We start from the raw sequence: 27,942 nt of genomic DNA on the forward strand, positions 1-27,942 counted from the left end.
ATTTTTGGGAGATAAAAACATTGAAAATAAAAAATAAAACCTAGCCTTTCTGTTTTTGGTGCCTATGTTTTTCTCACTATATCAGAGATATAATGCATATTATTTTCATAACCTTTTAGAGAGAACTTTTCTAGACTTATCTTTTAGGTTGTTTCCTTTGGTAGAAAAGTTTGTGGACAAAAAGTAATTTTAGAGTTCTTCACTTCAGAGATTCAACAACGAGCTGGATAACAAGTAATAAGTTATTGGTTTCAAGTGAAAAGTTCTAACAAACACTAAAAAATGAATCTCTGTGGCATTTATAAAATTGTGCTTTTCAAAGCTTTCCCTTGAAATATCTTTAAATTTTTCTTGAAAAGCATGAATTAAAAGTCCTATAGAGAGGATATATTATACTTTATATAGTACAGGAGATTCAAATTTTGAACTCATGAAATGCCAAAATAGTTAATATTTTGTATTTAAGAAATAACTTTTATCTCTCCTTTCACATTTAGACTAATGACTTAGGTTTGAATGCCCTGCTTTTTATGATTTTTAAATAAATTATTTTCAAATAGCTTTGCTTATAGTAGCTGTGAAATAGAAGTCTAATATAATTAATATTTGTTAACTTGGATTCTTTAGAGTCTTAAAAAGTGTATTTGTTATTTTGTGGATGGTAACAAGGATCCAGTTAATCCAGTTAATAAGGAAAATCCAGTTAATAAGGAAAAGGTCACTAACCTTTGAGAACAAATAGACCATTCATTTATCAGATTTTCAGAACTTTAAAAGCCCCTGAGCAGAGCAGTTTTCAAGTTCTAGGTAAGCCGAGGTCTGTGATTTGTATCTGATTATTCAGTGTCTTCCTAATTTTGATAGAGGTATACGTGTAATCCATTATTACTTTGCCTTCAGAGAGAAAAGAGGATTCTTAAGTTTTTTATTTATACAGTGTTGCAAGATGGCTTTCTTAACCTTTGCCTTTTATGTCCATCTCTCTTTATTTTTATAAGCCTATTTTCCTTTTGGTCACTTAGTTAGAAACAAAAATTTTTTTGATGGTTGCCAATTCTCCCAGGGCTACAGAATAGGATATTATTTTCATTGTTTTCTTTAGAAAGGAAGATTTCTCATACTTTACAAATGGTTCAATTACAGACTTTATTAAACATAATTCATTTGTTCTTCATTCTTATTGAAGCTTGCCATTTTTGAAAAAGAAAGTATCGGATGAAATAACATATGCTGAAGATACTGCTAATTCAATCGCTCTTCTGGGTAAGTTAAGATTTCCTTAAGGTAGAGGGGTGTAACATACGACAGGCCCTACTGTCAAGAAAAAAATGTCTTATATACTAAGTCTTAGAGTCCCTCAAATGTAGGTTCTTTTCTTGTTTTTGGTTGGGAATTAATCATAGCGTGCTTGATGATAATTTTTGTTATCATTATCCACTTAGGCATTTTATAATACCAACAAGATTCTGTGTTCCTTAATTTAAGGACTGGCAAATGTTTATTTGTCTTGATGTTATTTAGTTTGTTGAAATATTTAACTTTTTTTGTAAATCAGACATGTGTTCCTCTCAGTAATCACAAAAATGTTTTCAATGTTAAACTCTCATAATTACTAGTCTAATTGATTGCTAGAATCATTGGGATCCAAATTGTTCATTAAATAATCTAAAATTTTATATAAAATCATAAAATGGTGAGACATCCTTTTATATCTAAATAAGTTTCATTAGTCTTCTATGGTAGATTCTGGGAGAAATTATTATGGGCTAGAATGGAGTAAGGGTGTTGAGGAAATTAGAATAAATGTGGGGAGTTAGATAAGATGACCTTAAGGAGCAGGCAGGCTGGAAACTAATACGAAACTTGAACTCTGTGAATCTCTACCATCAGTGGAAATTTACAATGGGAAGCCAACCCAAAGAAGGACATGATAACATTAATACATAAAAGATGTAGGTTTGGGGGCACCTGGGTGACTCAGTCAGTTAAGCATCTGACTCGTGATTTCAGATCAGGTCATGATCTCATGGTTTGTGGGACTGGGCCCAAGCACAGAGCCTGCTTGGGATACTCTCTTTCCCTATCTCTTTGCCCCTCTCCCTTTCTCTCTCTTTCTCAAAATAAATAAATAAACATTAAAAAAAAAAAGATGCATGTTTGGATGATAACATTAAAAAATGCCTCTATTGCCCTTATTGTTTTTAAATGTTGCCTCCATAAGAGTGTTGGCAGGCATTTGTATGATAAATACATGGCTCTTTATTACTGTGTCAGTCTGGTCTTTGCTGAATAACTGCTTGCCTGCCTATAGAAGAGTGAAGGAAGTATGAACTCTTTGCTTAAAATGAGCTACCTTCACTGATTATTGACTGCAAATACTACTGTCCTGTCCCTTATTTTTTAATTGCTGGAAAGATGAGTTTAAGCTAAAATAATTGTATAGAGTATAAGGGGTTGAACAAATGTTGTTCATTTTTACTAATAACTTCCAGCTTTTACCTAGTAGTAAGTCATATTACTTTTTTCTTCTAAGTGATAATTATTTCTGATTCAAGAGCAGGATTTTGGAAACGTATGAGGGAAAATGTTGGTACTCTGTCCTGAGATAAAACAGGAAACCGTGAGAGATGATCTAAACTTACAAGAACTAAAAGGGTGGGGAGCAGATGAGAAACCTTAGAATTTCCCGTAAACTTGTTTAGTTTTGTTGGAAAAGTTTAGTTGTTTCTGTTGACTAAGTTTTTCCAAAATGTAATGATTTTTCAACATAAAAGGAAGTGTTCAAAAAATTAAGGGAATCATCTGGAAATTGTCTTCTTTTCTTCTTCTTTTTCTTTTTTTTTTATTTTAGTGGTATTTTTTGCAGTGCACTCCTAAAGCAAGTGTGAAGCTTTCCTATGTGCTTTCTCCTTTGGTCCATTTGTGTCCCTACTCACTGACCACTCCCAGAGGTGAACATTGTGCAAATCCTAATGCAAATCACAGATCTTCCAGGAACACCTCATTATCTGTTTCCCTCACAGATTCCACCAAGATCTGGTTCAGCCCTGAAGTTGATTCTCCCAACTCCAGTCTCCAGTTGGGACACACACACACACACACATGTGCATATGTGTGTGTGTGTATAACCCATATCTTGCCAAAATAATAATAGTAACTTATTATATGCCAGACTCTATTCTCAGCTTTTTCTCATATTAACTCATTTAATCCCCACAGCAATCTTTAAAGTGGAAACTGTTGTTATACAAATTTTATAGATGAGAAAACATACAAGTTTACATAGGTAGTAAATGGCAGAGCCAGTATTTAATCTTAAAACCATCTGGTTCCAGCATTTATGCTATTAATCACCATTCCTTTCTCCTTGGGAAGAAGAGGTTGAGTTGATTGAGGGGCCAAATGTTATAAGGATAGATCCAAGGTATTTCATGTATGGATGTTGTGTATGTGTGTGCATGTATAAAATACATGATCCAGCTTGAATTTCTAGTGAGGATATTTTTAATCATATTACTCACACATTTAAATTTGCAAATAAACTTATGACAGTGTTATTAAATAGCATTCATTTATCTTTCTGGCAGGTGAATTAATGAAAATACCAAATTCTGAATTGAGGATACAAATTTGTAAGTGTATTGTTGACTTCTATCATGCAGAACCACTAAAGAAGCATATTACAGGTGAAGTTTTCAATGGTCTTTTAGTAACAACTTACGTCTACAAAACATTATTCTGTCTCTTTGAACCTCCAAAGACATGGTGGGATTGATGCAAGCTAGTGGGATCCAAGGACCCAGAGGTATTCCCACAGGACTCAAACACAAGCTGAGAGGTAGTAAGAGCAGAGTTTATTGAAGACATAGAGTGTAAATATGGATAGAGCATCTGGGAGACTCAGAAAGGAAAGAAGAATGAGTCTTGTCTTTGCTTGGGGCCTGTGGTTTTTATTGAGGATTGTGGTCCTGTGCACATCTCCATAAGTCACTTACGCCCTAGAGCCAGGGGTCTTGATGAGTCAGTGGTTCTTGGAAAACCTCACCCAATTACTCTTAAGATATTGTCTGTTGTTCTGGAAGACTCCAAAGAAATCATTAAATCCATGACCTTTATAAGAAGGATATATATGTATGTATGTGTATATGTATATAGATAGATAGATACACACACATATATGTATATATATATACACATATATATATAATTATTTGCATGATATTTTTATTCTAATACTAAATATTTAGGATACAGTTTTAAAAGTAATGCCTAAATTAGTTTAATTGTAATTATTATTATTAATGTTATTTAATACTGTTAATGATATTATTTATTGTTTCTCTAACTCTTCTATAATTATTCACAACATCTTTTCCACCCAATTAGATGTTAAATTCTAAATGCTAATAACATTCTCACTCATCTTTGGGAAGAAAGTTCTGTATATTATAGCTAAGGTATCTTAATATATAATGGTAAAATGAGTCACACTGAAATGGGTGGTATCAAGCCAGGGGGCACTTGCATCGTGGATGATATTATTTAGGACATAGTTCCTACCTTCATAGTTTCTATAATTTATAATCAGTATAGGAAGGGAGAGAAGACATAAATAATTTAAGTGATAAGTTTCTTAAGAGATGAGGAAATAAGCTATGGTAGTAAAGAAAGATTACTTATGACTAAGGAAAATGGAAAGACCTCTGAAGCACAGAGTAAGGAGATTATTAAATGTCACATTTGAATTATTGGTGATATAGACAGGTAGAAGTGTTTGGTAGATAGTAGACAATGGATACTTAGAATAGACCAGAAACATAGGTTTGGAATTTATACAAATAGAGATGAAAGTTGAAGCCATCAGGATAGTTCAGTTTGCCTGGAGATAAGCATATGAATAGCCAAGGAGCAAGAATGGCAGCATGGACAGTGCCCATATTGACATGTGGAAAAAAATGACCCAAAGAAATCAGCAGTGAAAGGCTCAATGAGGAGAAAGAAAACCTCAGGACTGTTATGTCTTAGGTGCCAATGAATGAAAAATTTGATGAAGGAAGAAGTGGTTTTAGCATCAAATACTGTAGTAAAGGCTTTGGTGATTGATGAATGAAAAGGCCAAATTAATATGGTACCTGAAAAGTTGTAGCTTGCCTTTGGTAGATGTATTGCCATGAGGTGGTCAGGGCAGGTACAGGATTGTCAGAAGAGAGGTGGGGGGAGTAAGGGAGTAGAGGCAGTGAATGCTTACTTAAATTGTGAGATCAGGTGGTGAAGAAAAAAGAAGAAGATGGAGAAGAGCTGAGCTGGTAGGAAGATCAAAGAGGGATATTTGGGTTTTACTGCTTTTTATTTGTTTATAGGAGAGGGGAAAATGAGGTTTGTAGACACAACAAGAAGCTAGTAACTCGAAAATGGGAGGGTGAAAGTCCCAAAGAAAGCATGAAGAGGATGGAATTAAGAGCACAGGGATAGGGTTAACCTTGGCAAGAGGCAGGCACCCTTTAAGATAGAAAGAGTGACAAATGATGTCTAAGATAAAACAGAGTAGTTAAAGTGTGGTGAGGCTGACCTTAATTTAATCAGGCTCCAAAATTTAGGAGCCCTAGGCAATGCTCTCACTGTCACACAGTTGGTTTTTAGTGGTAGGCATGGCTGGACATCTGGAACCACAGAGAAAAGTCCTCAGTAGAACAATTTAAGAGACAGCCCTGGAGACAGGAATCCAGTCCACGAGCCTTAATATTACTATATGCTTCCATAGAAATAGAACTCAATAGAAAAAGATATAGGGAGTTTAAAAGTACATTTTGGTCCATCCATATGATAGATTAGTATGGAATTAAAATCATGATTTGGGAAAATATTTTACAGAATGGGGAGAATCTTAAAAAATGTTTAGTGGCTGCAATCGAATATAAAATTCCACATATAAGTATATTGTTAAAATTATATGCGTACGTTAAAAATATTAGCAAGAAATATACCAAAATCTTAATGTTGCTATCTCTTGATAGTGAAATTACAGGCAATTTTTGCTTTCCTCTCCATACTCTTTTTTTTTTCTTCTCCTCCATACTTTTTAAATTCCTAAAGTAAGTAACTAGGGTATACCATAGAGAGCCCATCCCAGAAATGAACAGGGCCTTGTCCATTGCCAAAGATGAGATTCAGAAAGATAACACAAACTGACAGACCTCTCAGAACTATGGCAAAGTCAAAGAACTTCATTGGTTTCAAAAGTGAAGAAGTCAGGGAGCTAGATAACTCACAGCACCAAGAGAGGAAATAGCTGCATCAACTGAGCAAGTACCCTCTAATGTTTATTTAATGTTTCTCATTGAATGTAGTCAGGCAGGCACCTGTGCAATTATGTCAAAAGAGGAGGTAATGTTTCTCATAGGAACTAAGGCAGAAGGAAATCCTTATGCATTGCCGAGAATCACACTTTCCTAAAATACCATTTTATTCACTAGCATTTATCAAAACGCATTATATTTTCACTTACGTCATTGTCATGTCACATCATCATTTTTCCTTGAAAGCAACTGAAGTAATGCATTGACTTAAATAGTGAAAACATTTAGTATTTGTAATCATACCACTTTTCTTTGTGGGGAGGCATATCTACGGACAAATAAGAAATATTTTGCTCCTTTTTAGAATTCAAGATGTGCCCCCTCGGATCTGCGGTCCTATTTCAAATTTTACACCAGGGACCAGCAAACTATGGACCCCAAAGCTAAAATCAGCCCACTGTAAATAAAGGTTTATTGGAACACAGCTACATCCATTTATTTTCTGTATTACTTATGCTTGTTTTTGTGCTATGGTAGCAGAGTTGAGTATTTGAGACAGAAACCTTATAACTTGCAAAACCTAAAATACTTATTACTTGGCCTTTTACAGAAAAAGTTTGCCTGTCCTTGTGCTATACCATTTTAAAATGCCATACACTTTTTAAGTTGTTATTGCTGTTGTTTATAATAATAAATTACTCATTCCTTTGTCTGAACATAGATGATTACTATGTGAAATAATTGTACATATTTTTTAACTAATTGTTTTTAGGTTACCAGCAAGCAAGTTCATCATACAAGATTAAGATGGCTGAAGTTGGAGGATTGGCAAAAAAAATGGTCCAGTCATTGGCCTTACTTGAAAATCAACTTGTTGAGAAGCTTTGGGTACTTAAAGCTCTGCAACATCTTTCAACTTCTGGTTTGTATATTATTAAATTTAAATACTTCATTCTCAACTATTTTTGTTTTTATTTAACAATGTCAAGACTATACAACATAAATAACTTTTAAATTTATTTTAAGAAGTTAATTGTACTTTAATGATGAAAGCCCAAGCAGCCAGTGGAATCTGTGCCCACCTCAATGACCCAGATCCCTCTGGACAGCTTCTGTTTCGTTCATCAGAAATACTTTGGAACTTATTGGAAAAATCTTCAAAGGAAGAAATCATACAACAGCTCAGTAACTTGGAATGTTTGCTGTAAGTATGTAGTTAGATAGGAATGCTTTTTAACCTTAAAATGATAGCCAGTGACATCACTAACATCCTTGTTTGAATATGTGTTTAGGCTTTTGAGTCATGTAATGGCTATGTTTCAGGACATCACTTTTATGCTGTGGTATAAATGCATCTGCACATCAAGCCATTTTTTTTCTATTTGGAAAGCTTTTAAAGTAAATTAATTAAAACTAAGTTATGTCTCTGAATAAGTATAAAGTAAAATTATACATTTAAAAGAACTACTTCATTTGTTCATTCACTAAACTTATTTTTGAGTACTTACTGTCTTCCAGATGTTGCAATAAGCATTAACAAGAAATATAAGTGAGCCTTTAAGTTACTTATTCATTTATTCATCAAGTAATTGTCTTCTCTGTGCCAACTTCACTACTAGGCCATAGAAATACAAATGAAAGCAATGCAGACATGGTCTCTGCTTTCATGGAATTTGTATGATGTTATGAGATGGACAAGTCAGTAGCAACTAAATGTTATGAAAGATATTATCACAAGGTGCTGCGTGTTCTTTAGGAAAGAGTGAATCAGCACACCCAGACCAACAGATTTAAACCATTTAGGATATTTATGGGCTTATGTAACTACAAAGTCAAGGATAAAACTTGTTTCGTGGGCAGTTGTAGTCAAGGCTCAGCAAATAAAAGGAGTTGGGCCCTCGTCATCCCTTTGCAGTTTTCCAGTGTGTTATCTTTATTCCCAAGATCCACATGGTGAGACCTAGGAAGTGTACGTTCATATCATCACAACCCCAAATGAAGCAGAAAAGACTTGCTATTCTGAAAGTCCAAAGAAAATATTTCGAATTGAGTCCCTGTAGGCCCTGCGTAGTCTGGATTGGCTATATGCCATTCCAGAATGAATTACTAGTGACAAAGAAATGTTCTGGCTAAAAGGAAGCTGAAGGCATCTTTGCAAGACCAAAAATGGAGAAAGAGTAAATGCCCAAATAAAAATAAGGGTAGTGTTATCATAAGAAGGGCAAGTGAGGGGCACCTGGCTGGGTCATTCAGTACATCATGAGACTCTTGATCTCATGGTTGTGAGTTCAAGCCCCACATTGGGTGTAGAGATTACTTTAAAAAATAAAATCTTTCAATAGTAATAATAATAATGAGAAGAAGAAGGAGGAGGAGGAAGAAGAAAGGAGAACAAAATAAAGAGAAGAAAGAGGAAAGCAAGAAGAAGAAGGACAAATGAGTGCTAGAAGGCAAAGCAACAAATGCCCATTGTACAGGAAACCTGATGTAGATTTAGAGAGTTAATAAATACTTCCTGATGAACCTTAATTTGGTATCTGAATGATAAATGTGAATTGGCAACAGAGAAGAGTTTTGCGTCCTAGACAGGGGAACAGAAGTGAAAATAGAACCTAGCAACATTAAAAAAAAACAACAAAAAACTGAAAGAAATTCACTATATCGAGAGCAGAAAATAGTAAAATAGGGAGAGATGAAGCTAATTAGCAGGGACCATAACATGAAAGGCTTGATTAGCCTTGGTAAGGAGGTATAGGACTTTTTAATATTAACGACAAAGAAAAGCCTTTAAGTAGTTTACAAAGGAAAATGATATGAATTAATCTTTATTTTAGAGCACTGTACCCACCTTGTATAGATTTGGATTGATGGATTCTTATGTGATAGAGATTTGAATCCTATGTAGAGGCAGATTTGGAAATGTAGAAAAGATTACAAATACTTTGAAATGAATAGTATAATATGAAAATGGGGGAGGTGCCTGGGTGGCTTAGTCTGTTAAGCCTCAGACTTCAGCTCAGGTCATGATATTGGGGTTTGTAAGTTTGAGCACTGCATCAGGCTCTGTGCTAACAATGCATAGCCCACTTCGGATCTGCTGTCTTCCTCTTTCTGCCCTTCCCCTGATTGTGTTCTATCTCTCAAAAATAAATAAGCATTAAAAAATAAAAATAAAAATGGGGCTTTTGTTGGTAGACACTTAAGTAGCATTTACAAAAATATGTTTTAAAGATATGATTTTGCTTTCTAGGACTTTGAAGGAAGTATTTAAAAATCTGTTTATGAGAGGTTTTAGTCATTATGATCGTCAGCTTAGAAATGATATATTAGTAATCACCACAATTATAGCTCAAAATCCTGGAGCACCAATGATTGTAAGTATGAATCAAATTGCATTAATTTTAATTGTGGAAGTAGTTGGTATGGGGGGAAGGAGTCCTAAACTATGTTGTAATAGTTATGAACTTTGTTGTGATGCCCAGGTATATTGTAATGTCATTATGGTCACCGATACCCTTGCACTCTGCCAGTTCTTCTTTGCAACCTTGTGGAAACTTGAGATTCTCTTAATATTTTATAATTTACTTACATATTTACCATTTATGATACGTTACTTTGCTTTCTGATAATATGAGTTTATATCTGGCATCATTTCTCTTTCACCTAAAGAATTTCCTTTGCCATTTCTTGTGATGGAGATCTGATGGCTGCTGGCAGTAAATTCCCTTAGTTTCTTTTATCTGAGAATATCCTTAATTCAGCTTAATTATTGAGGTCTGTGTTCACAGAATATAGAATTCTTAAGTTGAACATTTTTATCTTTTAGCATCTTCTGGTTTCCATTGTTTCTGATAAGAAATATTTATTATTTCAACTTGTTTCCCCATGGACAGTGTATCACATTTCTTTCTGGCTGTTGTTTCAAGATTTTCACTCTATCTTTGGTCTTCAAAAGTTTCACTATGATGTGCCAAGATGTGGTTTTGTGTTTGTTTATCCTGCTTGAGGTTCATTCATAGAGCTTCCTGAGTATTTAATTTTACTAAATTGGGAGAATTTTGGGCCATTATTCAAGTATTTTTTTCAGCCCCTCTCTCTCTCCTCTTCTTCTGTAATTCAGATTACATGTATGTTTGTCATGAGGCTCTGTTCACTTTTTTCAATAATTTTTCTATTCTTCAAATTCAATAATTTGTATTGGTCTATATATGTAAATTCACTGACTTTTTTTTTTTTATCCTCTTCATTCTGTTATTAATTCCATCCAGTACATTTTTATTTCAGATGTTACATTTTTGGGATTTTTTTTAAATTTTTGTTTCCTTTTTTATAGTTTATATTTCTCTGCTGAGAGTTCCTGTCTTTTGGCTTATTATGAGCATCTATACCATGGATTCTGGTGTACTCCTCTGACAAGTATATACTTTTTTTGTATTAATAGGCATTTAGTTTGGCTACTCATCCCTATGGTGGATGACAGGTCAAATCTGAGTTCATTTCTTTTGGCCTCACTTGGGATGCTTGAGAATTCCCTGCCCTGGCATGATTCAGGCATTAGCCAGAGATTTGGGAGTTTATACACAGAAGTTGAGGTTCCCTTTCTGTGGCTCTCTCCTTTATGTGGGATTTCTCTTTTCACATTCCAGTAGTAGCAGTTGCCCTGAGATTACCTCTGACCTCTGAGTCTTCAAACCACTAAGATTACAGCTTTACTCTGAGTTGTATCATCCATACAAGGTGTAGACTAGGGCCTGGCCTCAGTCTAAAAGCCATTTTTTTAAAAAAGGGAAACCCATGCAGTTCGCATTTTTTAAAAAATGGGAAATCCATTTCTTTCTTCAAAGTTCTGAGTCCCTTCCAGCATCTGCTTGGTTTTGGTCACAAAACCATTGTTTTTATATTTTGGTCAGGGTTTATGATTGTTACCTGAAGAAAGGTTTTTCATAGGAGCTACTCTGCCATCCCAGAAGCTGAGCCTTACTGAATGATTGACACCCCAGAGTAGAGATCTTTGGCAATGACATTCACATATCAGCCACACACTTTCTAAGTTGTACCTAAAGGAAATTTGGGAGTGAAGGCCTCAGTCTCATATCAATGGTTATCAAATGATCCCAACAAAGAACAGTCATGGAATTTATAATGTGCAAATGGGGCAACAATCCTCCATAGCTTCCTACTCAAGGCTGCAATGTATGGGTAGACCTGTATGTTTCTCTGGAAGCCCCTGGTTAGTTAATAAGTTCTCATTAGCATCTTTGGAAACATCCAGGTGCATTTTATGAGTCATATAACATCTTCACATTTAAACAAACTATAGGGGGGCATCTGGGTGGCTCAGTCGGTTAAGCATCCGACTTCAACTTCGACTCAGGTCATGATCTCACAGCTTGTGAGTTCGAGCCCCACATCAGGCTCTGTGCTGACAGCTCAGAGCCTGGACTTCACTCCAGATTCTGTGTCTCCCTCTCTTTCTCTCTGCTCCTCCCCGGCTCGTACTCTGTCTCTTTCTCTGTCAAAAATAAACATTAAAAAAAGTTTTTTTTAAAGAAACTATATGGATCCTAAAGCAGTACAAATGAAATGCTGCAAGCTCTAAAGCCCAGGGTTTGTCCCTGTAAACTCTCCCTAATTACAAAGTCCAATTAGGATATCTCTGTCAGTAATGAGTTACCTCATGCTGAAATGTTTGCAATTCTGTTTATTCTTCAGGCCTTTTAATGTTAGCTAGGAAATGTTATGTTATCTCTTGACCAAACCTTTGACATAATGAGATTGGTTGGGGTAAAGGTGGCAAGCAGGGTTGTTTAAGAAGAAAAGCTGTCGAAAATAACATCTTTCTCCCTCATTTTGTCACTTAAGGGTATAAATAATAAATTACACGAGTAATTTATAGTCTTAATACATTTTGGGTTCTTACCAAATTTTAAATAGCATCCTATAAAATATAGAGTAATCTAAAAATATTTCTTAGAACCAACAGAAGGAAGTTTATATTAAATAAATTACAAGTTTGTCTGGCTTCACATTTCTTGCTTTCATCCCTTTCTGTTGTGAGTAGTTTATGAAGTCAAATAAATGACAAAGGGAATCTGATAAAGATAGTTAAATATTAAGTAAATACAGACATCTGTAACTTCCATCTAATTAAATCATCCTTCTGTGTATTTATTATTAGGAATGTGGCTTTACCAGGGATTTGATACTATTTGCAACTTTTAATGAAGGTAAAAACTATAAAGCTTTCAACCTATAATTATCCTGATGAGTTTTATACATTATTTTAGCTGTTATTTTCTTTTTTTTTCTCCTAACAGTTAAAAGTCAAAATCCTTTGGTAAAAGGTCTTAAGCTTTCTAATTCCTATGAAGATTTTGAGTTGAAGAAACTGCTATTCAATATAATTGTGATCTTATGTAAAGATTTACCTACTATACAGGTAAAAAGAAAAGCAATCAAAACAAAGCTAAAATTGCCTCACTTTGTAGTGTAACTTTTTAAAAATCATGACTGCAAATCTTTCATCAACACATAGGTTTACTATAGAAAGTAACTTTTATTGGGCAGAATTTCATCTTTGCAAAATTTCTTTTGATTACCTGTTTAATAAACAGTGAATTTACCTAAATTTAAACCACATAAGCCAAATAAAAGCAGGAGAACCTTACTGATTTATTTATGTATTTAGATCTCTTGAATAAGAAAAAAAATTAAAGAAAATCCATATAGGCCCATCCAGCCTAATAGTCTGTCTCTGATCATATTATGACTAAGGCTTTAGTCAGGCAGAATGCATTGCTGCCATTTTCTAGCGACGTGATCCCACATAGGCTGTCTAGTTTCTAAAAATCCCAGATATCTTAATTTCAAAATGGGTATAACACCTACCTCATGGAATTATTATGAGGGTTAAAGGAGCTCAGGATTTTTCGGTATTACAACTTTGAAAAACATACACACACACTAAAAAAGCCCAGAGAAAGAAAAATTGTCTTTAAAGTTATGGCTTTTTTTTTTAATTTTTTAGTGTTTTACTTATTTTTGAGAGGAAGAACGACAGAGCACAAATGGGGGAGGGGCAGAGAGAGAGGTAGACACAGAATCCAAAGCAGACTCCACGCTCTGAGCTGTCAGCACAGAACCTGACATGGGGCTTGAACCCACCAGCCATGAGATCATGACCTGAGCTGAAGTCAGACGCTTAACTGACTGAGCCACCCAGGTGTCCCATAGCTTTATTTTTTACATCAAAAATATATACTCTATAGAAACTAAGTGTATTTTCTGAATTGCCAAATAGAAAATCATTCCATAAAATATGGTTTTATTAGTACAGTGGAGTCTTCTATAACTATTAAAATGATAGCTATGGAGACAAAATGTACACTACAATTTATAAACCAATTTTAATTGACAACAGAGTCAAATAGCATAACAACTGTGGTGAGATTCTTAATACAGTATGTAAGCAGTGGAATCAACTAATTTGTTTTATGCTGTAAGTTTGTGGTCCATTAATAGTAATGATGATAAATATATGTCCTATTATTTGAAGTTCATGGAGTATTTTGAAAACATCCACTTAGGGGCACCTGTGTGGCTCAGTCGGCTAAGCTCCCAATTCGGCTCAGGTCATGATCTCAGGGTCCATGAGTTTCAGTCCCACGTCTGGCTCTGTGCTGACAACTCAGAACCTGGAGCCTGCTTCGGATCCTGTGTCCCTCTCTCTCTCTGCACCTCCCCCAATTGCTCGCTCTCTGTCTCTCTCTCTCTCTCTCTCTCAAAAATAAACATTGAGGGGCGCCTGGGTGGCGCAGTCGGTTAAGTGTCCGACTTCAGCCAGGTCACGATCTCGCAGTCCATGAGTTCGAGCCCCGCGTCAGGCTCTGGGCTGATGGCTCAGAGCCTGGAGCCTGTTTCCGATTCTGTGTCTCCCTCTCTCTCTGCCCCTCCCCCGTTCATGCTCTGTCTCTCTCTGTCCCAAAAATAAATAAACGTTGAAAAAAAAATTAAAAAAAAAATAATAAACATTGAAAAAATTAAGAAAACATTATCTATTTAGTACTTATAGTAATGCTAGAACTAGCTGTTGTTCTTATTCCTATTTTCTCACATCTACATCTTGTGTTCATTCCACATGGACTAGTAGAAAATTTAGAAAATAATCATAGATGTTATTGTGAAAAAATCTTTATAGAATAATACCAAATGAAGGGGCGCCTGGGTGGCTTAGTCAGTTGGGCATCCAGCTTTGGCTCAGGTCATGATCTCATGGTCCGTGAGTTTGAGCCCCGCGTCGGGCTCTGTGCTGTCAGTTCAGAGCCTGGAGCCTGCTTCATATTCTGTGTCTCCCTCTCTCTCTGCCCCTCTCCCACTCATGCTCTGTCTCTATCAAAAAATGAATAAATGTTAAAAAAAATTTAAATAAAAAAGAATACCAAATGAAAAGAAAATTGAATAGAATATAGCATATCATGTGTTGCTATCTTGTGAACCATATATAAGCATCAATCAGAATTAGCCGTGGGGCACCTGGGTGGCTCAGTCAGTTGTGTGTCCAACTCTTGATTTCAGCTCAGGTCATGATCCCAGGGTTGTGGGATCATGCCCTGTGTTGGACTCTGAGCTGAGTGTGGAGCCTGCTTGAGATTCTCTCTCTCTCCCCCCACCTCTGCCCCTCTCCTCTGCTGGCACACACTCTCTCTAAAAACAGAAAAGAAAAAAGAAAAGAAAAGAAAAAGAATTAGCTATAACATTGACAACTGTCAACTGTCAACATTGTCCTATTCTAATAGCTATACATTTTTGTTCTGTTTTAGTGAAATAATGGATTCAGTACCATTTTAAAATTCTAGGCATGTAATTATAAATATGGCTTGTGACCTGAGTGGAATTCATTGAATAGAAAATTTATATAAGTTATATTGCAGGTGCTTAAAAGTTAGCCATAGTCATTATTCTGGATAAAATTGATTTGTTTATAGTATACAATTGAGTCTGTGAAGTGTTTCTTTTTCAGAAAGTGAAGGGAAGAGAGAAATGGCAGCAGTTTGTTTGCTCCAAATTTTCTGCTACTGTGGTTTAATAATAGGCAGAAGCTAAATTACATATATAAGCAGCATATATGAAAACATTAACACTTGCTTTATATAATTGTCAGCTAGAGAGTGCATATCCCAGATTAAGGGGATCATAGCCAATTGCTGTTTTTGTTTTTGTTTTTTGTTTTGCTATTTAACATAGGCTGGGATCTTTAGGAAGGAAATAATTTTTTAATCATAATAAAACATAATATTGGAAATTTTTAATTTTCTTAGATTAAATAAAACTGTTTTAATTATGCTTCTAATAAAGTACTTTTTGCCCTTTCTCATAGCTATTAATTGATGGCAAAGTTATCTTGGCTTTGTTTACCTATGTTAAAAAACCTGAGAAACACAAAACAATTGAATGGTCTGCAGCACAGTATGAAGAATTACAACTGCACGCAATTGCCACTTTGTCATCAGTGGCTCCTTTACTAACAGAAGAGTATATGTTGTGTCAGGGAAATGCTCGAGTCCTTGCATTCTTACAATGGTGTGAGAGTGAAGGTGAGTGATCCCTGTGAAAATTCTAATTTACAAATTTCAACGGAACTCTCAATATATGCATAGAAAAAGAAATAAAATTAATTAAAGCAAAGAAATAAAAATATATATCTGGTTTCTTGTGATTTATATTCATGTAAATATATTCATGTGTTTACATGTTGTTTTAAGGGAAAAAATCTGAGATTTCATTTGAAGTCTGACACATTAGTAAATATCCTAACTATAGGTAACGCGTACCTCTCAGTAAAATAAATCATTCATATAACCTGGTTTAAATTTTTTATCATTCGGCTTATCCAACAATTATACTAAGTCCTGGAAATATTTTTTTTTTTTAATTTTTTTTTTTCAACATTTATTTAATTTTGGGACAGAGAGAGACAGAGCATGAACGGGGGAGGGGCAGAGAGAGAGGGAGACACAGAATCGGAAACAGGCTCCAGGCTCTGAGCCATCAGCCCAGAGCCTGACGCGGGGCTCGAACTCACGGACCGCGAGATCGTGACCTGGCTGAAGTCGGACACTTAACCGACTGCGCCACCCAGGCGCCCCAAGTCCTGGAAATATTTTAATTATTCAACAAATATTTGTCGAATACTTACTGGATATAGATATTGTTTTAGCTGCTAAAGATACATTTATGTTCAAAAAAATAAAATCTCTACCTTCATGGAGCTTAAAATCTCCAGCCAGAAGTAATGACTCCACAAATAGCCTACCAAATTAGCAAACTCCCAATTTGTACAAATACTTTATTTCAATTCTCATCATTCTCAGAAAGGAAATAAGAAATGACTTTCTTTAAAAAAAAAAAAACGTTTATAAGGAAGATACTGCATTCTTTTCTCGTAGTAATTTTGCTCTAGAAATAATTTGGTATGATACATTTTCAGTAGATCAAGAAAATCATATATCCATGAGAGAGGGAAAAAATTATAGCTGATTTTTTTTATCCTCTATTTTCTAATATGCTGAGTTACTAATTTTTTTCTTGGTAAACTGCTGTGCAGTAAATAAAACAATTCTTCAGTCTATTCTTTATATCACTTATGTTTACAAAAGATTATAAGGAAAAAGAGGAAACGCTGCCTAACATGTGGAAAACTTATAGCTAACAGTTATTGAGTACCTACTGTGTGGAAGGCCTTAAACACCTAACAAGTATTAACTCATTTAGTCTTCACAACAAATCTAGGGGTTATAGGTACTATTTCTATCCCTGTTGGTCAGATGGGTAGAACTTAATCAAAAAAGTTAAATAACAGGGGCGCCTAGGTGGCTAAGTTGGTTGAGTGTCCGACTTCAGCTGAGGTCATGATCTCACAATCTGTGGGTTTGAGCCCTGCGTCAGGCTCTGTGCTGACAGATCAGAGCCTGGAGCCTGCCTTGGATTCTGTGTCTCCCTCTCTCTCTGCCCCTCCCCTGCTCATGCTCTGTTTGTCTCTGTCAAAAATAAACATTTAAAAAAAAATTTTTAAATAAAAAAAATAAATAACATGTTCTTGGTCACACAGGAAATGGCACATCCAGGATTTAATGCAGGCATTCTAGCTCCAGAAACCCATTTTTAACCTATACACAATACTCAACAGTACTTTTTTGAACGTTATTTTAGCTTTAAACAAAATGCTACTTCTAAAGACACTTTTATTTTTTTAAATGTTTATTTATTTATTTTGAGAGAGAGAGCACACACAAGCAGGAGAGGGGCAGAGAGAGAGAGGGAGAAAATCCCAAGCAGTGCTAACACTAGGTGTGCACCCAACACGGGGCTCCATCTCACAATTGTGAGATCACAACCTGAGCCAAAATCGAGAGATGGACAATTAACTGACTGGGCCACCCAGGTACCCCTAAAGAACCTCTTAAAGAATGCATATTATTGTAAAAAAGAAAGGAGAACTAGCCTTGCTATTTACCAAGACCTACCATAAAGCTATAGTAATTTAAACTGTACGGTATTAGACAAGGAATAGATCAATGAAAATAGAATATATGGGAGGTTGGCATTATCAGAGATGATATTGCTTTCAGTGAAAATAAAAATTAGGTTCTTTCACCTTGTTAAAAAAAAATGAAATGCAAAATAAATTAAAGCCCAAAATGTGAAAAGTTAAACTGTAAAAATCTTAGAAGAAAACATGGGAAAATATCTTCATGATAACAGGGTAGGGAAAGACTTAAAAACCAGAAGAGCCTAAACTATACAGAAGATGAATGCATTTAATAATAAATTTAAGATGAATGCATGTAAAATTTAGAATTGCCTGTGTGACTAAATCTGAATAAAGTAACAATCTACAAATTGAGAGAATACATTTACCACTTCTGTGAATAATAAAAGATTAGAGTTCTGGCTCATAAAGAACTCAAGAAGAAAATAACTCTGTAGAGAAGGTGACAAAGAATAGGGACTGCCAAATCACAAAATCTCAAATTTTAAAAAAAGGAAAAAAACATTAAAAGATATTAAACCCTATTGGTACTCAGAGAAATGCAAATTCAAATAACAACAAACTATCATTTTCCATTTAACAGATTGGGGAAAATCTATTGGTCTTATACATTGTATCCATATAACCACTTTGGGAAGCAATTTAGGAATTTAAGTAAAATTCAATGTGGGTATCTCCTATATGATTCTGGTGTCACTTGGCAAAACCTTTCTCAGTGGGAATAAGAGACATGAACCAGAATGTTCACTGTAGCAGTCTGTACTACTGAATGGATAAACTGTGATTTATTTATAAAATGAATGTTGAAAGCAATTAAATATTTCAGTCTGTAAGAGTGTGACTACTTTAAAAACCGTAATGCTGAAGAATAGTAGCAAGTTACCACAGATACACACAATATGACACATTTGAGTAAAATTTTAAAGCATATTTCCATTCTGGGAAGAGAAGGAGAAGGGGGAAAGGATACTATTTATTTCTCTAAAAAAAACAAGTATGACAAAATTTTAACATCTTTTTAAAATTAAGCATACATATATAAGGTATTTGATGGATTCTATTTTATTTGAAATGTTTTATGCTGTAAGTTGATACAAAGTATTAAATTATTAATATTTCTCCACAGATTCCTTCTTTAGTCATGGTAATAGTTACCATGGTACAGGCGGCCGTGGCAACAAGTTTGCCCAGATGCGTTACAGTTTAAGACTCTTGAGAGCCATGGTCTATCTTGAGGATGAGACTTTAAACAATGATCTTTGTGAAAAGGGAACAATTCAGCAACTGATAGGTAAACATAACATGTTTGTATACTTATGAAAGTAGAATATTTATAAACTAGAGGTTTTGTTTGAAATATTTCTTACAAATTTATTTTGTCTTTATAGCGTAAAAACCCCTGAATATTCTCTTGATTTTTGTTTCATATTGTTGCTGTATAAGACAGTTTGTCTTTACTAAAACATCATGATCACTCATTCTGTAAACATCTGTTTACTCAATTCAGATACTATTTCATTTAGTATTATCTTTTTTTTTTTTTTTTTTTTTTTTTTTTGTAATGGGCTACTGTTTCATTTTTCTAGTAATAAGATCACTACTTTTTGGCCAGGAAGAGGATAACATTCCATTTTCCAGTGTATCTGACATACCAGAACACTGGTATGCTGGGATATACAGATATGTACATAGGATATTCTTTTCTGTTATGAAATATCAGGATATCCTTGATTTAAAAAAAAAACAATGTTCATTTTTGAGGGGGCTATTTGAGGGAGAGAGAGCGCGCGCAGGGGAGAGGGAGAGAGAGAGAGAGACACAGAATCTGAAGCAGGCTCCAGGTTCTGAGCTGTCAGCTTAGAGCCCCTGACGTGGGGCTAGAACCCATGAACTATGAGATCATAATCTGAGCCAGTCGGATGCTTAACTGACTGAGCCACCCAGGTGCCCCATATCCTTGATTTTCAACTTAGATTTGACTGTTGAATCACCTTACCCCAAAGTACATACATGTGAGCTCAGTATAAACTCAGAACACCTTAAAAGCTTTTTACCTTTTTCTAGTTAAGAAATAAATAGTCCTCTGGCCCTAACCTTTCCTGACTTTGAAAAGAGCTATTTTGGTTATATTCAAATTCAGTAATTGCCTCATGAGTAAGAGATAATTTGTTGGATGTCAATTAATTACAAATGCCTACTCAAAAACTCTTCTAAATGTTAAGTTAAAGTGCCTACTCTTCCATCATTAGTGGAGTAGAGTGGTACCCTTTAATAGCGGTGCCTGTTAAAATGAGGATATTGAGAAGGGTGCTAAGCAAAAACACTCACTCTCTTGATGACTTTACTCAGGATGACCAAACCCAAAAGTAGATATTATCACTTCTATGCACATTCCATTGTACAGAACTCAGTACCAGCCTAACTGGATAGAGTCTAGAAAATACAATTTTTCATATGTCCAGGAAGGAGTATTAATCTTACCTGTGTAGGAAGTGGGGTAGAGACACGGGAAAACAAATGTAGAAGGATTCTTTTCTTCTTAAAATCCTTTCCCTTTAACTTGAAAGAAGCTGATCTTTATCATGTGAGTTCTTAGAGGCAGTAGTGGCCTTCCCTTAATCCAACAGAAGGCTCAACAAATAGTTTGTTCAACAAATAGTAATTGCATTGTAAATGCAAATGTTTATAATACTCTTTGTGCAGGCACAGGACCTTGGCCTTAATGAGAACAAAAGATGTCTATCATAGAAAAATAGCATGTGTTACCTAACACCATCAGTAAGGCCCCTAATGAGTAATACAGAGAGTAAATACCACAGAAACTAAAAGGTTATCAATAGTTTTTAAGGCTGGGTAATCTTGGCAGGATTAAGCCGGAAGCTTTATTGAGCTTGGGTAGGAAGGAGGGTAAAGCTAGTTTTGAGACAGAAAAATAAGAGATGGTTTTTCAAGCAAGGGAAGAGCAGGGGCAGAGACATGGTGTCAAAATATGTATGATGACGTGTGCTGAACTAGCTTAAGTGAAGTCTTCATAAAACTGAACATATGCATCAACTATACTTCAATTTAAAAGTAATAAAAAACAGAAATTGGAAATAAACGTTTTAGGAAAACAAATAATATGAGATATATGTCTAGTTAGGAGCCAAGCTAGAGTTTTGAATAGCATTGTCTTTAGGCATGGGGAGCCATTAGTGGTTTTGATTAGGGACGTTAAGTATAATGATGTATTAGGAAAAGGAACCTGGAATAAATATATCTGATGACTTAGAACAAGGAGAGGGCGACTGGCTGACTCTGTCGGTTGAGCATCTGACTTCGGCTCAGGTCATGATCTCACAGTCCATGAGTTCGAGCCCCAACTCTGTGCTGACAGCTCAGAGCCTGGAGTCTGTTTCAGATTCTGTGTCTCCCTCTCTCTGCACCCCTGCCCCCCCCCCCACAATGCGCTCGCGCTCTCTCTCTCTCTCTCTGTCAAAAATAAACATTAAAAAAAAAAAGAATAGAACAAGGAGAGGATAAAGGCAAGGAGCTAAAAGATACTGAAATATGAAGGAAATAATTCAATATTAACATAACATGTGGGATAGACAACATAAAAAGTAACATACCTGCACTCAAGTAGGAAGGAAAATGAAATCCTCTAGAAAGGAGAATCTGACCTCTGGCTAATGAGATTGAATTCCTAGGTGTTCCTAATAAAGGAGCATTGGCCTATCTTTCCCTGGCATGCTCCTAAACTGGGCCTCCAGCATACTCAACTAGCCCCCTAGAGATTGATCCAGCACCTGTCCTTCGTTCTAATGGGACCAAAAATCATCCCTTCAGGGCTAGCTATGGAAATAAGCTGTGATTTGTGTGGCCCTCTTACTTTGTTTGGAACATAACTCCACCCCTTCCTGCTAATGCCAATGACTTCTTTAACAGAGAAGCAATGACTTTTGTTCCTCATTTAAAGCTTGAAGGAAAACTTCTTTTTGAGGCAAAATTTTATTGTGACTGTCATTCCATCACTGTAAGTGGCTCTTTTCCAATCTTTCTAAATTTTTATTAAAAGCAGAGGAGAGATTTCAAAGGACATGGGAATACTGCTATCTAAAGTTGTTGAAGACACCTCCAGGTAGACATAAGGAGAAAATGCAGAAAAAAGTAACAGAAAAATAAAAACATATTTAGAGATATCTACCTTTGCCTAAAATTGACCCTGTTAACCATAAGGAGATGAGCAAGTTGGGATCAGGCATTTTAGTCATATATTTGCAGCAGCACTCATCTCTGCCTCATGGCATTCTGTATATTTCTAAAGAGTTTTGTTTGCTGGGCAAAGTATCAGGTTGTTAGGGCATCTTTTAATGTCACTCCATTAATTCTGTACTAGACATGCTCTACATATGGGGCTACTGATTGTAGTCAAAGAGTCCCTTTATCATCATCTGTCTACAGCTTCTAAGTAACTGTGCAGTGAAAACAGCCCCTTTTAAAATAGTTGCTCTAGCTGAAATTTTATAAGGAATTTCTTTTTTTTTTCTTTTTTTAAGAAGAGATTTCAAAACAGTAATTGATCAAAATAAAAATACAATGTCCAGTAAGTTTACATTCTTTCAATTTTTTTCATAACAGGAGTTTTTAAAAATATAATCAAGTCTCATGACAAAGAAGAAGCCATTGTTTTGGAAATTCAATCTGATATATTACTTATCTTATCTGGTCTTTGTGAACATCATATTCCTAGAAAGGTAAGTATGCCTATGAATCCAAGTTTTGTTCAGATCTCCCAATCACCTAGCACTATGAACTCTTTTTTTTTTTTTTTTTTTTTTAATCTCAAGTTAGCTAACATAGAGTGTAGTCTTGGCTTCAGGAGTAGATTCCAGTGATTCATTACTCCCATATATACCCAGTGCTCATCCTGACAAGTGACCTCCTTAAAGCCCATCACCCATTTTACCCACCTCCATCAACCCTCAGTTTGTTCTGTATTTAAGAGTCTCTTATGGTTTGCCTCCCTGTTTTTATCTTATTTTTCCTACCCTTCCTCTATGATCATCTGTTAAGTTTCTCAAATACCACATATAAATGAAATCATATACCTGCCTTTCTCTAACTGACTTATTTCAGTTAGCATAATACCCTCCAGTTCCATCTGTGTTGTTGCAGGATTTCATTCTTTTTCATCACAGAGTAGTGTTCCATTATATGTATATATACCACATCTTCTTAATCCATTCATCAGTTGATGGACATTTGGGCTCTTCCACAATTTGGCTATTGTTAATTTCACTGCTATAAACATTGGGGTGCATGTGCCCCTTCAAGTCAGCACTCCTGTATTCTTTGGAAAAATTCCTAGTAGTGCAATTGCTGGGATGTAGGGTAATTCTATTTTTAATTTTTTGAAGAAACTCCACACTGTTTTCCAGAGTGGCTGCACCAGTTAGTGTTCCCACCAATAGTGCAAGAGGGTTCTCCTTTCTCCACATCCTTGCCAACATCTGTTGTTTCCTGAGTTGTTAATTTTAGCCATTCTGACTGGTATGAGGTGGTATCTCATTATGGTTTTGGTTTCTATTTCCCTGATGATATGTGATGTTGAGCATCTTTTTCATGTGCATATTAGCCATGTGGATGTCTTCTTTGGAAAAGTGTCTATTGATGTCTTCTGCCTACGTCTTCACTGGATTATCTGTTTTTCATGTGTTGAGTTTGGTAAGTTCTTTATAGATTTTGGATACTAACCCTTTATCTGATTGGCCATTTGCAAATATCTTCTCCCATTCTGTTGGTTGCCTTTTAGTTTTGTTGATCATTTCCTTTGCAGTGCAGAAGCTTTTTGTCTTGATGAGGTACCAATAATTCATTTTTGCTTTTACTTCCCTTGCATTCAGACATGTAAGTAAGAAGTTGCTGTGGCCGAGATCAAAGAAGTTGCTGCCTGTTTTCTACTGTAGGATTTTAATGGTTGCCTGTCTCACATTTAGGTCTTTTATCTATTCTGAATTTATTTTGTGTATGGTGTAAGAAAGTGGTCCAGCTTCCTTCTGTATGTTGCTGTCCAGTTCTCCCCTCACCATTTGCTAAAGACACTGTCTTTTTTCCATTGGATACCCTTTCCTGCTTTGTCAAAGGACAAAGGATTTGTGTGTCCAGTTCTGGATTCTCTATTCATTGGTCGATGTGTCTGTTTTTGTGCCAATACCATAATGTGTTGATGGTCACAGCTTTGTAATAAACAGGAGAAAGTCCAGGATTGTGATGCCTCTACCTTTGGTTTTCTTTTTCAACATTACTTTGATTATTCAGGTACTTTTGTGGTTCCATTCAAATTTTAGGATTGTTTGTTCTAGCTCTATGAAGAATGCTTTGATAGGGATTGCACTGAATACGTAGACTGCTTTGGGTAGTATTGACATTTTAACAATATTTATTCTTCTAGTCCATGAGCATGGAATATTTTTCCTTTTTATTTGTGTCTTCAATTTCTTTCATAAGCTTTTCATAGTTTTCAGTGTATAGATTTTTCATCTCTTTGGTTAGGTTTATTCCTAGGTATTTTATGGGTTTTGGTGCAATTGTAAATAGGATTCATTCCCTGATCTCTCTTTCTGTTGCTACATTATTGATGTATATAAATATAACCGATTTCTGTACATTGATTTTATATCCTAAGACTTGGCTGAATTCCTGTATCAGTTCTAGCAGTTTTTGGTAGAGTCTTTTGGGTTTTCCACATAGAGTATCGTGTCATCTGCAAAGAGTGTAAGTTTCACTTCTTTGCCAATTTGGATGCCTTTTATTTCATTCTGTTGTCTGATTGCTGAGGCTAGAACTTCCAACACCAGGTTAAGCAACAATGGTGAGAGTGGATATCCCTGTTGTATTCCTGATCTCACGAGGAAAGCTCTCAGTTTTTCCCCATTGAGGATGGTATTAGGGCCTTTCATATATGGCTTTTATGATGTTATGGTATATTCCTTCTATCCTGACTTTCTTGAGGGTTTTTATTAAGAAAGGATGCTGTATTTTGTCAAATGCTTTTTATGCATCTATTGACAGGATCATATGGTTTGTATCCTTTCTTCTGTTAATGTGATATATCACATTGATTGATTTGTGAATATTGAACCAGCCCTGCAGCCCAGGAACGAATCCCACTTGACCATGGTGAATAATTCTTTCTATATGCTTTTGAATTTGATTGGCTAGTATCTTGTTGAGAATTTTTGCATCCATGTTCATCAAGGATATTGGCCTGTAATTCTCCTTTCTAGTAGGGTCTTTGTTTGATTTGGGAATCAAGGTAATGCTGGCTTCCTAGAATGAGTCTGGAAGCTTTCCTTCCATTTTTATTTTTTGGAACAGTTTGAGAAGAATAGGTATTAACTCTGCTTTAAATATCTGGCTTAATTCCCTTGGGAAGCCATCTAGCCCAGCTAACATCCACTTGTTAGGAGATGTTTGATAACAAATTTAGTTTCTTTGCTGGTTATGGGTCTGATCCAATTTTCTATCTCTTCCTGTTTGAGTTTTGGTAGTGTGTGAGTGTCTAGGAATTTGTCAGTCTGAAGAAAGCCACACAATTTTGAAAACTCTGATCCTCAGCTCCTGGCGCTGTTTGCAAGGTAGAAACTGGCACTCTCCATATTTCTCACTCCCCAGTCCGTGGTCTGGAGAGGTTTTACTCTTGTACTAACACAATGCCACAATTCCACAGCCTGTCTTTCCCTTTTGTCTCTCCAAAGAAGAGGTTCCTTCCCCTCCATGCCTACACTGTTTCATCTCCCCCAGTTTGCATACATGCACCTCTGACCCACTAAGCTGTCTCCCGCAACCCATGGAGATCCTTCTGCTACCCCCCCACCCCCCGCCAGATTGATTTCCTGGTGTTCCAAATGCTCTAACCTCAATATAGCTGTGTTTGAGGGAGGAGGGAAATCCTGGTCCCCCTACTCGTCTGCCACCTTAACTCCTCCTCTTCAACTTTTTCTTGGTGTCCATAAATGTTGGTGTTTTTGTAATCCTGTGACGTTTTAATATTCTTTTTTGTAGAGTATTCTTATATACGATAAAATATGTATTTTGTGTATATTTTGATAGGTTTTGATGAATGTATATACCCATTTAACCAGTACCCCAATTAAAACAGACTATTGTTATCTCACTATAAAATTCTTTTTTTTTTTAATTTATTTATTTTTGAGAGACAGAGGGAGGGAGGGAGGGAGAGAGAGAGAGAGAGAGAGAGAGAGCAAGCACTCGCAGGGGAGGGACAGAGAGGGAGAATTCCAAGCAGGCTCCATGCTCTCCACAGAGCCTGATGTGGGGCTTGATCCCACATCTGTGAGATCATGACCTGAGTCAAAATCAAGAGTTAAATGCTTAACTGACTAAGCCACCCAGGTGCCCCATCCCTATAAAATTCTTTCATGCCCCTTAGCAGCCATATCCCCACTTGCCTTCAGGTAACCACTATTCTGATTTCTATCCCCTTAAGTTAGTATTGCCTATTTATTTACTTTATATGAATGGAACCACATAGTATTTACTGTTTTATAACTGGTTTCTGTCATCCAGCATTATATTTCTGAAATATATTGATATTGTTGTAGGTATCAGCAGTTCATTCCTTTTTATTGCTGAATAGTATTTCACTCCTTGAATATACCAAATTTTTTTTATCCATTCCCCTATTGATAAACACTTAGGTTGTTTCCATTTGGGACTATTATGTATAAAGCTTCAGTGAACATTTTTATTGTTGTCTTTTTGTGGACATCATTCTTTCATTTCTCCTAAATACCTAGGAGTGCAATTAATGGTTCATAAAATAGGTGTCTGTTTTTAAGAAACTGGAAAACAGTTCTTGCAAAGTGGCTGTAGCATTATAAATGTTTTTTGAGTTTACCTTTGATTCAGGGTGATGGGCATTAAGGAGCACTTTTGTGAAACCCTGGGTGCTGTATGTAAGTGATGAATCACTGAATTCTACACCTTAAACTAATATTACACTGTGTTAACTAAGTGGAATTTAAATAAAAACTTGGAGAAAATTGAATTCATAACTAGAATTAAAAATTAGAAAAAAAGAGCTTAATTCCCTTTGATCTTTTTTAACTCTATAACAAACTCTGAGTCTCTAAGATTGATAAATAGCAAAAGATAGAATTGGAAAGATAAAAATTAAAGATTATGAAGTTTTCAATAGAGGGGTTTTAGGGAAAGCCAGCAAGAACAGTAAATCCACACCTTGCTCTGAGCTTTGGTGCAACTTTTCCTTCTATTCTGTCATCCTGTGCCTGTGTTCTTCTGGAAAAATGCTCATAGTCTTGCTTACTGGGTAGCAGAACTGAACAACAAAGCAATGGGAAAGGTAATTGTTAAGGAAGAAATATTAACTGGTAATAACTTGATATAAATTATTAAAGGTTTTACAAAACCTTATATGAGTCTCATATATATATGAGAGAAATATATTATGTATACATATATGTATGTATATTTCTCTCTTGGGAGCATTAAAAAATCTTCCATGATAGAATTTTAGCCTCTTAAATTAGTTTTTGCTATCTAGCATTCATCTGACAGGATATTGGACTACATTCATTATAATGTGGAAGAAAATCATGGGGCAAGCTTATGGTTTATTTTTTAAAAAAAAAAAAGAAAGGGAAAAATAAAAATTATAAAGAGACATTAAGCTAGCATAGTGATTGATGCCCTTTCTTAAAATGATTAGCTTTATAATAATTTGTCCTAAACTCCTGAGACTGAGTATTGATTCAAAAAATTGTGTAATAAAGTAGCCGTGTTTTCTGCTTCTCTGGTAGAAAAAGTTTTAGGGGACAAAATGAAATAGAAAAGGATGAGATTATTTCAAAACATAATTTTAAATAAATCTCTTAGGAAATTTTTGGAACAGAAGGAGTGGATATAATTCTTCATGTAATGAAAACCGACCCCATGAAGTTTCAGAGTGGATTAGGCTATAATGTACTTCTTTTTAGTACACTGGACAGCATTTGGTGAGTATTACTGTAACCAAGTTAGAACTATAATACAAGAAAATTACCTCATGACATTTGTTGGCTTGAGGTCTGATTT

The 27,942-nt window shown here is 35.4% G+C and overlaps 2 protein-coding genes across 17 annotated transcripts in view; one reads left to right on the forward strand and one right to left on the reverse strand.

The window, feature by feature from the left end:
- FAM237B (family with sequence similarity 237 member B) overlaps nucleotides 1-27,942 on the reverse strand; it is a 166,508-nt gene that overhangs the window by 88,213 nt on the left and 50,353 nt on the right. The window contains exon 9 of one of the 13 annotated variants that reach the window (XR_006594859.1): nucleotides 26,139-27,187. The exons of the other annotated variants lie outside the window; for them this stretch is intronic. The gene's annotated coding sequence lies outside the window, so the exon portion shown is untranslated. Of the gene's footprint in view, nucleotides 1-26,138; nucleotides 27,188-27,942 lie in introns of those variants that run through there. 13 annotated transcript variants of the gene reach the window in all.
- CFAP69 (cilia and flagella associated protein 69) overlaps nucleotides 1-27,942 on the forward strand; it is a 61,277-nt gene that overhangs the window by 16,590 nt on the left and 16,745 nt on the right. For 3 of the 4 annotated variants that reach the window (XM_023250327.2, XM_023250330.2, XM_023250331.2), the window contains 11 exons: nucleotides 1,187-1,263; nucleotides 3,588-3,686; nucleotides 7,069-7,218; nucleotides 7,323-7,500; nucleotides 9,547-9,670; nucleotides 12,475-12,523; nucleotides 12,614-12,735; nucleotides 15,673-15,889; nucleotides 18,971-19,135; nucleotides 22,465-22,580; nucleotides 27,745-27,863. In XM_023250327.2, coding sequence (XP_023106095.2) covers nucleotides 1,187-1,263; nucleotides 3,588-3,686; nucleotides 7,069-7,218; nucleotides 7,323-7,500; nucleotides 9,547-9,670; nucleotides 12,475-12,523; nucleotides 12,614-12,735; nucleotides 15,673-15,889; nucleotides 18,971-19,135; nucleotides 22,465-22,580; nucleotides 27,745-27,863 — 1,416 coding nt within the window. The remainder of the gene's footprint in view (nucleotides 1-1,186; nucleotides 1,264-3,587; nucleotides 3,687-7,068; nucleotides 7,219-7,322; nucleotides 7,501-9,546; nucleotides 9,671-12,474; nucleotides 12,524-12,613; nucleotides 12,736-15,672; nucleotides 15,890-18,970; nucleotides 19,136-22,464; nucleotides 22,581-27,744; nucleotides 27,864-27,942) is intronic. The other variant, XM_023250328.2, reaches the window with a different exon arrangement.

Source organism: Felis catus, chromosome A2 (genome assembly GCF_018350175.1).
Source record: "Felis catus isolate Fca126 chromosome A2, F.catus_Fca126_mat1.0, whole genome shotgun sequence".
Classification (NCBI taxonomy): domain Eukaryota; kingdom Metazoa; phylum Chordata; class Mammalia; order Carnivora; family Felidae; genus Felis; species Felis catus.